At 36.8% G+C, this 13,418-nt stretch overlaps 1 protein-coding gene across 5 annotated transcripts in view; it reads left to right on the top strand.

Annotated features, from left to right (window-relative positions):
• PPA2 (inorganic pyrophosphatase 2) overlaps positions 1-13,418 on the top strand; it is a 105,916-nt gene that overhangs the window by 37,608 nt on the left and 54,890 nt on the right. For 4 of the 5 annotated variants that reach the window (XM_055296849.2, XM_055296850.2, XM_063611131.1 and 1 more), the window contains one exon: positions 12,325-12,451. The exons of the other annotated variant lie outside the window; for it this stretch is intronic. In XM_055296849.2, the coding sequence (XP_055152824.1) occupies positions 12,325-12,451 (127 nt within the window). The remainder of the gene's footprint in view (positions 1-12,324; positions 12,452-13,418) is intronic. 5 annotated transcript variants of the gene reach the window in all.

Raw genomic sequence — 13,418 nt, forward strand, 5'->3', positions numbered from 1 at the left:
TATATGACTTCATTTGTTTGTTCTCTGTTTTGTTCCATTGATCTATGTGTTTATTTTTGTACCAGTACCATGTTTATTTTTATACCAGTACTATAGCTATGTGGTATAATTTGTTGCTGAGTAATGTGATGCCTCCAGATTTGTTCTTTTTGCTTAGGATTGCTTTGACTATTCTGGCTTTTGTTTGGTTCCATATAAACATTAGGATTGTTCTTCCTAATGCTGTGAAAAAATGACATTGGTAATTTGATAGGAATTACACTGAATCTCCAGATTGCTTTGAGCAATATTGGCATTTTAACAATATTGATTCTTCCAATCCATGAGCGTGGTATGTTTTTCCTGCTGATTGTGTCATCTATGATTCCTTTCATCAGTGTTTTGTAGTTCTTGCAGAAATCTTTTACCCACTTGATTAAATGTATTCCTGTGGTATGTGTGTGTGTGTGTGTGTGTGTGTGTGTGTGTGTGTGTGTGTTTGTGGCTGTTGCAAATGAGATTTTTTTATTTGTTTCTCAGCTTGAACATTATTGGTATGTAGAAATACTATTAATTTTTATATATAGATTTTGTATCCTTAAACTTTATTGAAGTTGTTTATCAAGTCTAGGAGTCTTTTGGAGGAGCCTTTAGGGTTTCCTAGGTACACTGTCATGTCATTAGTGAACAGAGATAATTTGACTTCCTCTTTTCCAATTTAGATACCTTTTATTTCCTTCTCTTGGGTGATTGGTCTGGCTAGGACTTGCAGTACTATGTTGAATGGGAGTGGTGAGACTGGACATCCTTGTCTTATTCTGGTTCTTAGGGGAAATGCTTTCAACTTTTTCACGTTCAGTATGATGTTGGTTATGGGTTTGTCATAGATGGCTCTTACTGTTTTGAGGTATGTTCCTTCAGTGCCTAGTTCGTCGAAGGTTTTTATCATGAAGGAATGTTGGATTTTATCACGTGCTTTTTCTGTATCTATTGAGATGATCATATGGTTTTTATTCTTAATTTTCTTTATGTGGTAAATCCCATTTATTGATTTGTATATGTTCAACCATCCTTGCATTTCTGGAATAAACCGTACCTGATCATGATGAATTATCTTTTTAATGTGCTTTTAAAGGACACAAGAACACCAGTGGAGTGTTGAAGCCTCCCACTATTGTATTGCTCAGGTTCTTAGGTTTAGTAGTAGTTGTTTTATGAATCTGGGTGCTCTGATGTTGTGTGCATGTATATTTAGGATAGACCTTGATGACCTTATGCCTTGGTGATATTCATCTTGCCTAGTATCTCTCAAGTGTTCTCTGAATTTCTTGTATCTGGGTAAAAAATATGGAACACTTCATGAATTCGCATATCATCCTTACATCTTATAGCTAGAGCAGTTTATTCCTTAAGTTAATAAGACCTGAAATAATACTTAGTAAATATGAAATAAATATATGATCACCATCTAAAAAATAGTTCTTGGTTAGGGGTATGCTCCTTTCTTTCATGCCTGGCTATGAGATGAGTGGTTGAAACAGCTGTAAGAAACATAGTGGTAGGAAGTCACTTTTAACACCACATTGTTAATGGGCAGAGGGAAAGAAGCAGTGTCCTGGAAGTTGGTAACAGACTTAGAACCACAGATATAGAAAACTTTAATGTTCTAAGTCCCTTGAGGGATTTTGTATTGTTCATTTGGTGTCTAAGAAAACTAAATGTTATACTTTCAGCATAGATTTATTGAATTGATTTAGATTGAATTGAAGTGTGGTGGTTTTGTAAGAATTCTACCATTTATTCCTAAGCATCTAGTTTTTGGTTTGATTGAGTTTTCCCTTCCAGTTTTTAATGGTGTTACAGCAAAACACTGCTTTGTTTGAAATAAAACTGTGCCTTTCTGCTGCATGTGAAGTCAAAGGGTGTGTCTCATTCTGAGGCAACTTGGTAATCTGCTGGGCATGCTTCCTTGCTTGCTTTATAACCCATACATGTCTTATCTGTTCTTATGTTGTTTGAAATTTTAAAATAAATTTTGTGAATAAAAATACATAAAACAATTTAGAATGTGCTTTTTAAAAGCTATATGTGATTTCCAGGAATTCTTATACCCTGCCGCCAGAGTCATCTACAGGATTTCTCAACTTTGACACTATTGATATTACAGATGGATAATTCTTTACGAGAGAGGACTGTCTTCTGCAGCATCCCTTGCCTTTTTCTACTAGATGCTAGTAATACCTCCTCCTCAGTTGTGACAACCCAAAATGCCTTAGGATATTGCCAAATATCCCCTAGAGGGCAAAATTGCCTTTGGTTGAGAAACTCTCATTTAGTGTATCTAGTGTGAGTTAACCAGTATAGCCAACTTTAAACTGGCAATTATGTGATAACTTCAAATTTGAACATTTTTGTTTTATAAAGGATCTTACACATCTTTTGGTCCAATGTACCACACTCTCCTGAAGACTTCTGTTCTCAAGGCTTCTTATTCTAGTTATTCCTTATCTGACAGAGTTTCTAGATTATTTTCCACTCTGGTTCCTTTTCACTAGATCATCTCTGTTAATGCCTCTGTTAGAATGGAGCAGTCTGGGTGCAGTGGCTCATGCCTGTAATCCCAGCACTTTGGGAGGTGAGCTAAGAGGATCTCCTGAACCCAAGAGTTCAAGACCAGCCTGGGCAACATGGTAAGACTGAGTCTCAAAAAAATAATAATAAATAAATAGAATAGCATACTACCACAGCTAAACACCCTTCTCTAAATATGATACAGCCTGTATAAGTTAGCAATTACATATGCAGTTGTAAAATTTTTCTATGGAGTACTTTAGTTTTGATGTATATTCAGAGCTGCAAATATCATCCATATCTTTATAATCACTTGTCCTATGTTCCTTTTGGACTTGAGCATCTAGAATTTAAGCAACCAGAGTCCAAACTTGAGGACATGTATCAGAAATACTTTGTGATTGCAGCTGGTGGTAAGAAGCATGCTGGAGGGCAGGGACTGGGAAAGGAACAGACAGTATTTCAGACAATTGAGACCTCAACTGTAGAGGGAAATTCTTTGTTTATGATGTCTCTTCCTGTGGACAGTGTTGTCATTATATTTCCTTCACAGATGTAGCTTTAGCTATTAACCCCTGGAGGCATGCAAAAAGAGCAGCTGAGCTAACCACACAGTGGCTTCTGTGAGTTGGTGCCAATATCAGTTCAGAGGATCCCATATAAATCTGCACATCTCCCGTTTTCCATCTCCAGAGCCATCTTTCCGTAATTTTTCAAATGAGAGTCTAATTTTGGAGTGGAAGCAGCTTAGTTGTTTACCTGTAATTTGCAGACTAAGGAAGATGAAACTTCTTTTTCTATTAAGAAATAGAAAAGCAGGTTAAGAAACCAGAGGTTTGGTGTTTTTTTAAGAATGCTGTAAACAATGGTTACATGCCCTTTTATAGAATTAGATCACTGTAGGAAATAACATATAAAGTGTCCCTCAGAAAATCTGATTCCTTGTCTTTGATCCTTTAGAATATACTTCATGAGGCATATACTTTTCAAAAAAAATTTCTCCTAGTCTTTTTGTTTACTGAGAATGGTAAGGGGAAAAATGAATGATTTCCTTTAGGAACCCAAACCTTAATACTGATGCTTATAGTAAAGTACTAGTCTGTAAACCATTATTTGAGTTGCTTTATATGAATTATCTCATTTATTCTTAAAACTGCTACCCTGTGAAACAGGTACTTTTATTTTCAAATTTTACATAAAATCATATTCCAAGGAAGTTAAGTAATTTCCCCAAACTTACATTGCTAGTAAGTTGGCAGAAGTGGGATTGAATCCCAGGTATCTTGTTCTAGAGCTGGTGTTCCCACTCTTTACACCAGGGATGTCCAATCTTTTGGCTTCCCTGGGCCACATTGGAAAAATAATTGTCTTGGGCCACACATAAAATACACCAACACTAACAATAACTGATGAGCTAAAAAATAAATAAATAAAATCTCATAATATTTTACAAAAGTTTATGAATCTTTGTTGGGCCACATTGAAAGCCATCCTGGGCCACATGCTGCCCGTAGGGCATGCGGGTTGGACAAGCTTGCTCTATCCCCTTCTGTCTCTACTGCTAATACTTGTGAGAATTGATCCACATATTTATATCCATCCTATTTATATTCTTTACAATTTGCAGGTTATAGCCATATGATTTCAACTTTTATTATTTAAAATGACAGAATTCTAATTTTTGAGATTTACTTTATTGAGTTACGTTTGGTTAAATTCAAGTCTTGATTTAAATCAGCTGCATTGCAACAAGTTTTTCTGCAAAAAGTTTGTGTTCTTTTGCTTTAATTTGATAAATGTTTGTATTTTTTGATTGACATTTTTAAGAAATTATCTGATCAATTTTGTAGTTAAACACAAAAAAGTAAGTATTTTGTTCATTATAGAATAAACTTGAAGGTAGGTATTGGAAAGAAGTGAACCATTCACTTAATGATAACAGAGTTTTGGGAGAGAGGACTTAAGGGATAGGAGCTGTTTTATTATGGTTCATTTTGACATGTATATAACAACCTCCACCATCATCAAAAATAATTTGTGATTAATTTTTTAAATTGAGGTACAATTCACATAAAATTAACCATTTTAAAGTATACATTAAAATTAGTGGCAGTTAATACATTCACAGTGTTGTACAACCATCACCTGTATCTAGTCCCAAACATTTTATGACCTCAAAAGGAAACCCCATCCCCATTAGCAGTCACTCCCCATTTCATTCTCTAACTGGTCCCTGGCAACCACTAATTTACTGTCTCTATACTACAGGTTTACCTATTCTGGATATTTCATGTAAATGGTCTCACATAATATGTAACCTTTTGTGTCTGGCCCCTTTCACTTAGTGTGCTTTTGAGATTCATCCATGTTGTAGCATGTATCGGTACTTCATTCCTTTTTATGGCTGAATAATATTCCACTGATGGATAATATTACCTTTTACTTATCCATTCATTAGTTGATGGGCATTTGGCTTGTTTCTACCATTTGGCTATTATGAATAGTGCTGCTATGAACATTCATGTATGAGTTTTTGTTTGAATACTCTTATCCATTTTTTTCACCTAGGAGTGGAATTACTGGGTCATATGGTAATTCTGAATTTAACTCTTTGAGGAACCACCAAACTGTTTTCCCCCGCATGTTAACTCCCACGAACAATATTCAAGGATTCCAGTTTCTCCAGATCCTCACCAATACTCATTATTTTCCCTTTTTGTTTTTTAACAATCATCCTAGTGGTTGTGAAATGGTATTGTGATTTTTTTAATTAAAACAAGCTTACGTCTGATTTCATCTTAAACAAATGTGGATAATTATTTTATCCAAGAAAGTAATGCATTTAAAAAATAGTTTTAGCCATAAATGTGAAGTAGATTTTTTTCTAGCTTTATTGTGTTATAATTGACATATAATAAACTCTACCTATTTAAAGTGTATACAAATTGATGATTTTTGATATAATTACATGCAAAATTATTATCAAAAATAAGAAAATGAACATATTTATCACCCCCAAATGTTTTCTTATACTTCTTTGCAATCTCTTCCTTTGATACTCCCAACCCTCTGTCCTCAGGCAAGGACTGATCTGCTTTCTTAGTAGTTTGGCAAGAGAAGAAGCTTTGGCTCAGTTTGGGGTATGAATCCCAGGTCTTCCATTCACTAGTTTTGTGATCTCAGGCAAAAATTATTTAACTGTCGTGAGTCCTAGTATCTTTATTTCCAAGACAGGGATAATATCTACACTGTACACTAGTTTTTGTAAGTGAAGAATTAAATGATGCCCATAGAAGACATACTCTAGTGCCCATCACACAGTGTGTGTTTGGTAAATCATTTTCTTTTCTCCTTGTGCACTATTTGTTTTTCCTTTTAAATATTTCACTACCCTTATCTAGACTATCCACTTTCATGTCCCTAATCTAGATCCAAATTACCTCCTATCTATGGTGTTATAGTCTTCTGATTTGTTAGCCTCTATCTTGTCCTTTTATCATATTAGAGAACCTACCTTGACACTCTGTTGCCTAGATCAGGGCAGTGGCATTGGAAATGAAGAAGGCACAGCTATGAGAAATGATGCACATAGTGTTGATATTACATGTTTAAACTCACATGTGTTCGGTCTTATATGCTGTTCTGCTCTGGGGTGTCTAAGTCACCCAAATAAGATTGTAAATCCTTGAGAACAATTCATTCTTTCTTTTAATACACAGTGCCTAATATAGAGCCGAGTACTTAATAGAGGCTAGACATGCGAATGTCTAATATAATTGTGTATATTCCCTTGGAATTCAGATTTCAGTTTAGTTTATACAATCATGTTAGTTGTGTTAACTAATTACAATTCCATATAGATTTATGTTAAGATTTTATAACCAACTTCCAAATATTCTGACAGGATTTATTTGACTTTATGACTTAAAATTCTAGTATTTTTTCCCTCAAAATAAATAATTTCAGGACACAGAAGTGACATTTTTCTACATACCTTGTTTTCTAAATGTAAAACTGCATTTTGAATTATGAGAAATTTGTTCTGAAGCATGTGTTCAAATTCCAGTTTTACAGTGAAAATCTATAGCCAACTAAACCTTTAAAAATAAAAAGATATATAGAAAGAATGCATGCATATAAACTTGACGTTGGCAGCTTGAAGGAAACTCACTGGAATAACTTTCTTAAGCACATGGAACATCTGCTTAAGTCATGCTATTTCTGGGTTTCTCTTAAAATATTTTTGAAATATTTTATGAAACCTGTTTTGTCAATATCATTTATTATTTTCTTGAGGCTTTACTCCATTATGTTTTACTTTTCACCAGTAACCGATAAATGTGGTTTGTTAAAAAGGTACTATGAAGCAATGTAAAAGGATTCTCAGGTATCTTTTCCCCTCAAGCAGCAGGAATCAAGTTTATATTATGTAATGGTACATACAGGTTTATTTTCTATTTAGTGTGAGTGTCTAGGCCTAGTAGATATCTTAAATTTCAAGATATGTAAATAACTTCAGTTTCAGCACAAATTGCAATAGGTTGAAACTGTAAACAGGGCCACTTTCTTGGTGCCTAATTTTTTAAATATATGGATTGCTTTTACTTACATAATGTGATGAGATTTTGATTTGTTAATTAAAAAATTATCCTTAGACCTTAAAGTGACTTTTTTCTTAACTTTTAAATTTTGGAATATTGACCATTATATGAAACTTTGCAGGTAGGCATAAGGGAATAAGTTATACTGAAAATCTCAGACTCACTGATGATAGCTGCCAGTGACAGGAGTAGTATTGCCACTGTAAGATGCGCCAGCTTAGTTAGTTACTCTCATCTCCTCATTTCTTGTATTCTGCATCTTGGTCATCTTGGATTATCATTTATCTGTAAATTTTCTTGGTAATAAAATAATGCACTTCTAGCAACACTTGCCCATGCTGTCTTATGTCCATAATTTTGGGGCTTGTTTTGGCAGTAGAATGAAGTTAAAGGTTTTGTTTCAACTTCTGATTCTTCTAGATAGAAGAAAAAAAATGATCCCCTTGGTAGATTTAGAGCTGGCAGCCAGAGAAATTCCCTCCAGAATAGAGAAAGCAAAATATAGACGAGAAGGTCAAGATGACAGGCAACTACCTATTGTGTGAGAATTCTGCAAACACTAAGCAGGGATATTAATTTAAACCACAAGGTAGTTATATTATGAATGAGCTTGAACATCTTTTTATACCCCTAAAGGCTGTTTTCATTTCTTCTGTGAATTGCCTGTTGTTCATGGTTTCTTCCATTTCAATTGAGTTTTTTCAGTTTATTTATATATTTTTTATTATACTTTAAGTTCTGGGTTACATGTGCAGAACATGCAGTTTTGTTACATAGGTATATATGTGCCATGGTGGTTTGCTGCACTCATCAACCCATCACCTACATTAGGTATTTCTCCTAATGCTATCCCTCCCCTAGCCCCCTACACCCAACAGGCCTTGGTGTATGATGTTCCCCTCCCTCTGTCCACGTGTTCTCATTGTTCAGCTCCCACTTATGAGGGAGAACATGAGTTCTGGTTAAAGTCTGTTTTATCAGAGACCAGGATTGAAACCCCTGCTTCTTTTTTTTGCTTTCCATTTGCTTGGTAGATCTTCCTCCATCCCTTTATTTTAAGCGTATGTGTGTCTCTGCACGTGAGATGGGTCTTCTGAATACAGCATACTGATGGGTCTTGACTCTTTATCCAGTTTGCCACTCCGTGTCTTTTAATTGGGGCATTTAGCCCATTTACATTTAAGATTAATATTGTTATGTATGAATTTGATCCTGTCATTAGGATGCTAGCTGGTTATTTTGCGCATTAATTGATGCAGTTTCTTCATAGCGTCGATTGTCTTTACAATTTGGCTTGTTTTGGCAGTGGCTGGTACCAGTTGTTCCCTTCCATGTTTAGTGCTTCCTTCAGGAGCTCTTGTAAGGCAGGCCTGGTGGTGACAAAATCTCTCAGCATTTGCTTGTCTGTAAAGGATTTTATTTCTCCTTCACTTAGGAAACTTAGTTTGGCTGGATATGAAATTCTGGGTTGAAAATTCTTTTCTTTAAGAATGTTGAATATTGGCCGCCACTCTCTTCTGGCTTGTAGGGTTTCTGCCGAGAGATCCACTGTTAGTCTGATGCACTTCCCTTTGTGGGTAACCCGACCTTTCTCTCTGGCTGCCCTTAACATTTTTTCCTTCATTTCAACCTTGGTGAATCTGACAATTATGTGTGTTGAGGTTGCTCTTCTCAAGGAGTATCTTTGTGGTATTCTCTGTATTTCCTGAATTTGAATGTTGGCCTGCCTTGCTAGGTTGGGGAAGTTCTGGATAATTTCCTGAAGAGTGATTTCTAACTTGGTTCCATTCTCCCCATCACTTTTAGGTACACCAATCAAATGTAGTTTTGGTCTTTTCACATAGTCCCATATTTCTTGGAGGCTTTGTTCCTTTCTTTTCACTCTTTTTTCTCTAATCTTGTCTTCTTGCTTTATTTCATTAATTTGATTGTCTTCCGCTTGATTGAATTGGCTATTGAAGCTTGTATATGCTTCACGAAGTTCTCGTGCTGTGGTTTTCAGCTCCATCAGGTCATTTAAGCTCTTCTCTACACTGTTGATTCTAGTTAGCCATTCGTCTAACTTTTCTTCAAAGTTTTTAGCTTCCTTGCGAAGGGTTAGAACATGCTCCTTTAGCTCGGAGAAGTTTATTACTATCGACTTTCTGAAGCCTACTTCTGTCAACTCATCAAAGTCATTCTTCATGCGGTTTTGTTCTGTTGCTGGCGAGGAGCTGCAATCCTTTGAGAAGAGGCATTGTGGTTTTTGGAATTTTCAGCCTTTCTGCTCTGGTTTCTCCCCATTTTGTGGCTTTATCTACCTTTGGTCTTTGATGTTGGTGACCTATGGATGGGGTTTTGGCATGGATGTCCTTTTTGTTGATGTTGGTGCTATTCCTTTCTGTTTGTTAGTTTTCCTTCTAACAGACAGGCCCCTCAGCTGCAGGTCTGTTGGAGTTTGCTGGAGGTCCACTCCAGACCCTGTTTGCCTGGATATCACCAGCAGAGGCTGCAGAACAGCAAATATTGCTGCCTGAAGCTTCGTCCCAGAGGGGCACCCACCTATATGAGGTGTCTGTCGGCCTCTACTGGGAGGTGTCTCGCTGTCAGGCTACACAGGACTCAGGGACCCACTTGAGGAGGCAGTCTGTCTATTATTGGAGACAGACTCAAATGCCATGCTGGAAGAACTACTGCTCTCTTCAGAGCTGTCAGGCAGGGATGTCTAAGTCTGGAGAAGCTGTCTGCTCCCTTTTGTTCAGATATGCCCTGCCCCCAGAGGTGCAATCTACAGAGGGAGTAGGCCTGCTGAGCTGTGGTGGGCTCTGCCCAGTTCACGCTTCCCTGCAGCTTTGTTTACACTGTAAGCATAGAACCGCCCACTGAAGTCTCAGTAACGGCGGACAGCTCTCTCCCTACCAAGCTCCCACGTCCCAGGTCAATCTCAGACTGCTGCGCTAGCAGCGAGCAAGGCTCCATGGGCATGGGACCTGCCAAGCCAGGCACGGGAGGGGATCTTCTCCTCTGTTGGTTGTGAAGACCGTGGGAAAAGCACAGTATTTTGGGCAGGCATGCACCACTCCTCCAGGTACAGTCACTCATGGCTTCCCTTGGCTAGAAAAGGGAATTCCCCTGACCTCTGGCACTTCCCGGGTGAGGCAACATCCTGCCCTTCTTTGGCTTGCCCTCCGAGGGCTGCACCCACTGTCCAACCAGTCCCAATGAGATGAACCAGGTACCTCAGTTGGAAATACAGAAATCACCTGTCTTCTGCGTCGATCTCGCTGGGAACTGCGGACGGGAGCTGTTCCTATTTGGCCATCTTGGGGACAACCTCGTATTTTTTTAACTATTAAAATAAACTTTAAGTCATTATGTATACATATAAAACATATATTACAATAGAGTATACTCATTTTAACCATATAGTGAGTTTTGACATACGTCTACACACACATAACCTCCTCCTTCAATTAAAATGTGAAGCATTTCCATCATCCCAGAAAGTTCCCCCTTTCCCCTTTGCAAAGTCTTTCTGACTCCCGGCATTCTAGGTTGGTAGTGTTTTTAAGAATTTTAAAGATTTCATTTCTTTGTCTTTTGGCTCACATTGCTTCTAAAGAGAAATCAGCTGTCGTTCTTATCATCGTACCCTTATGTAATCTTTTTTTCCCCTCTGTCTGCTTTTAAGATTTACTCTCTGTCACTATCACTGGTTTTCAGCACTTTATGATGTGCTTCACTTTGGATTTTGTTTGTTTGTTTATTCTGATGGGTGTGTGTGTGTGTGTGTGTGTGCACGTGTGCTTTCTCAGTCTGTGGGTTTTATAGTTTTCATCAAATTTGGAAATTTTTTGGACGTTATTTATTCAAATATTTTTCTGCCTCTTGTTTCCCATTCTGGAAATCCATTTATACATGAGATAGAATGCTGGATGTTGTCCCAGAGGACACTGGGATTGTTAATTTTTTCTTATCCTTTTTGTTTCTGTGCTTCACTTTGGAAAGTTTCTGTTACAGTGTCTTCAGGTTCACTAATTTTCTCTTTGGCAATGTCTATTTTGTTGTTAAGCTCATTGAGAGAATTTTTCTTTTCAGATCATATATGTCTTAGCTCTTAAAGTTCTATTTGGTTCTTTTTATGTTTTCTATTTCTCTCTTCCATATTGTCATGTTTTTCTTTAAATCTTTGAGCATATTTACAGTAGTTGTTTTGAGGTTCCTATCTGTTAATTCCGTCATCTAACATTTCTGGAAATGTTTCTGTTGAATGATTTTTAATTTTTTTCCCCATTTAGGGCTTACATTTTCTTGCATATTGACAGGATCTTGGATGTTGTGTTATGTTGAGTGCCTGGATGTTGTTGTCTTCCTTTAAAGAATATTTGTTTTTACAGGTAGTTACTTGTGAGTCAGTTTGGTTGTATCCAGGCACTTTTAGAACTTTGTTAGGACAGGTCTAGGGTAACCTTTATTTGAGAGCCAGTTTAGTCCTACCATTAAGGCATGCCTATTATAGGCTCACTAATGAATGCCCCTTGTGGTAAATGAGGTTTTCCTGGGTGGTTGGAACTCATTTTATAGGTCTCTGGCTGTTATTCTTTGCCTTGACTTATAGAGTCTCATCCCATGTGTGCACAGGTTAGTGTTTAATCCGTGTCTCAAAGGAACCCCTATGTATATTGCTGTAGTTATTTCTAGTACCATGCCCTAGAAATTCCAGCTGCCTCATCCTCCATTTTTTTTTAACCTCAGTGAGGTCCCTGTCCTCTTACTGGGTTCCTTTCTCTCTGCCGTGGTTTGGAATGTGTATTGAGCAGAAAGCCAGGGCAATCACATGTCTCTTCTCATTTGTTTACTTCTCTCTGGGATCACAGTCCTGTACTGCCTGTTGTTTAATGTCTGAAACGAGTGATTTCATATATTTTGTCCAGTTTTTTAGTTGTTTGCAATGGGAGGGCAAGTTGTTTGTTTATCTGTAAAATAATTCAATCATTGGTGAAAGTGGAAATTTTGAGAAAGTTAACTCTAAAGGGACATTGCAAGGCAGACTGGCTATTTTCGTATTATTTTTAAATATTGAGGCTTTATTACATTTCAGTCTGTAGTTCTTTTAATCTTTTATATGGATTTTGTGATATGTGAGTAAACTCTCGAAAGCCTTGCAAATAGTGAATTTCTTTTCTCTTTAAAGATTCTTTCTTGTGGAGAAGTTATTCATGTGAAGATCCTTGGAATTTTGGCTCTTATTGATGAAGGTGAAACAGATTGGAAATTAATTGCTATCAATGCGAATGATCCTGAAGCCTCAAAGTTTCATGGTAAGACTGTTACTTTCCAGAAAGTGAAAGCAAATTAGTGTGTCATTGGAATTCTTAGAACTTAAAAGAAGTTCACATAGGGGAGTTAAATGTACTTTTTAAAAAAGAGAGAGGAAAAGATGTAGATAGACAAATTATATTTTAAATGAAGAAAGTACATTCTACTGGCTTCCCTCTATTCCCTTTTTCTTCCCTCTCCTGTCACCTCTTTTTCACTCTCTTCCTCTCCCTTTCACTCCTTCCTTCCCTCCTTTCTTCTTTCCTTACTTCCATGGTTTTGATGGCCCAACTGCTGTTGGGGATTGTTTTGAAAGCACCGTTTGATTAGGAATAAAAGCATATGATGCTGGCATTTTTACCCTGAAATCTCTTTTGTTCATATGACTAACAAGAAGAAACTAAGGAAGGAGTGTTCATCGATGACAAAAGCTATTTCTGCACCTAGTTTTTGTCTCTTCTTGTACAAATGAAGGGAAAATAACTGCCCTCTAATGAAATTTTGATGTCCTAGAAATTTTAAGTTCTGGAAATAGCTTGGCATGATTTAATTTTGTTTGGAGTCAGACAGACTTCAGTTTAAGTTCTGGCTGTGCTACTTCCTGGCTGAGTGACTTTGGGTAGATCATTCCAGAATTTCAGTTGCTCTTCTCTAAAGGGAGATGATTATACCTACTTGTAAAGTTGTTGGCAATATAAGAAATGATTTATTTAAAGCATCTGGCTTTCACATACCAGTGTTGAATATATGACAACTATTATTATTGTTTGACCAATTTTTCCTCCATTTTTCTCTCCTGTTTTATTCTTGCTCAGGATCCTCTTTCCTTGCAAGCCTCAATTCTCAACTGGAAGATATTACCATTTCTAAGATGACTGAACCTCATTAACAATGTATTAATCTTAGTTTATGTACCTTTTCTTGCACTTGAAACAGGAAGAGATTTCTTTTTTGTCATTCTGGTATATA

This window comes from Symphalangus syndactylus, chromosome 10 (genome assembly GCF_028878055.3).
Source record: "Symphalangus syndactylus isolate Jambi chromosome 10, NHGRI_mSymSyn1-v2.1_pri, whole genome shotgun sequence".
Lineage (NCBI taxonomy): Eukaryota > Metazoa > Chordata > Mammalia > Primates > Hylobatidae > Symphalangus > Symphalangus syndactylus.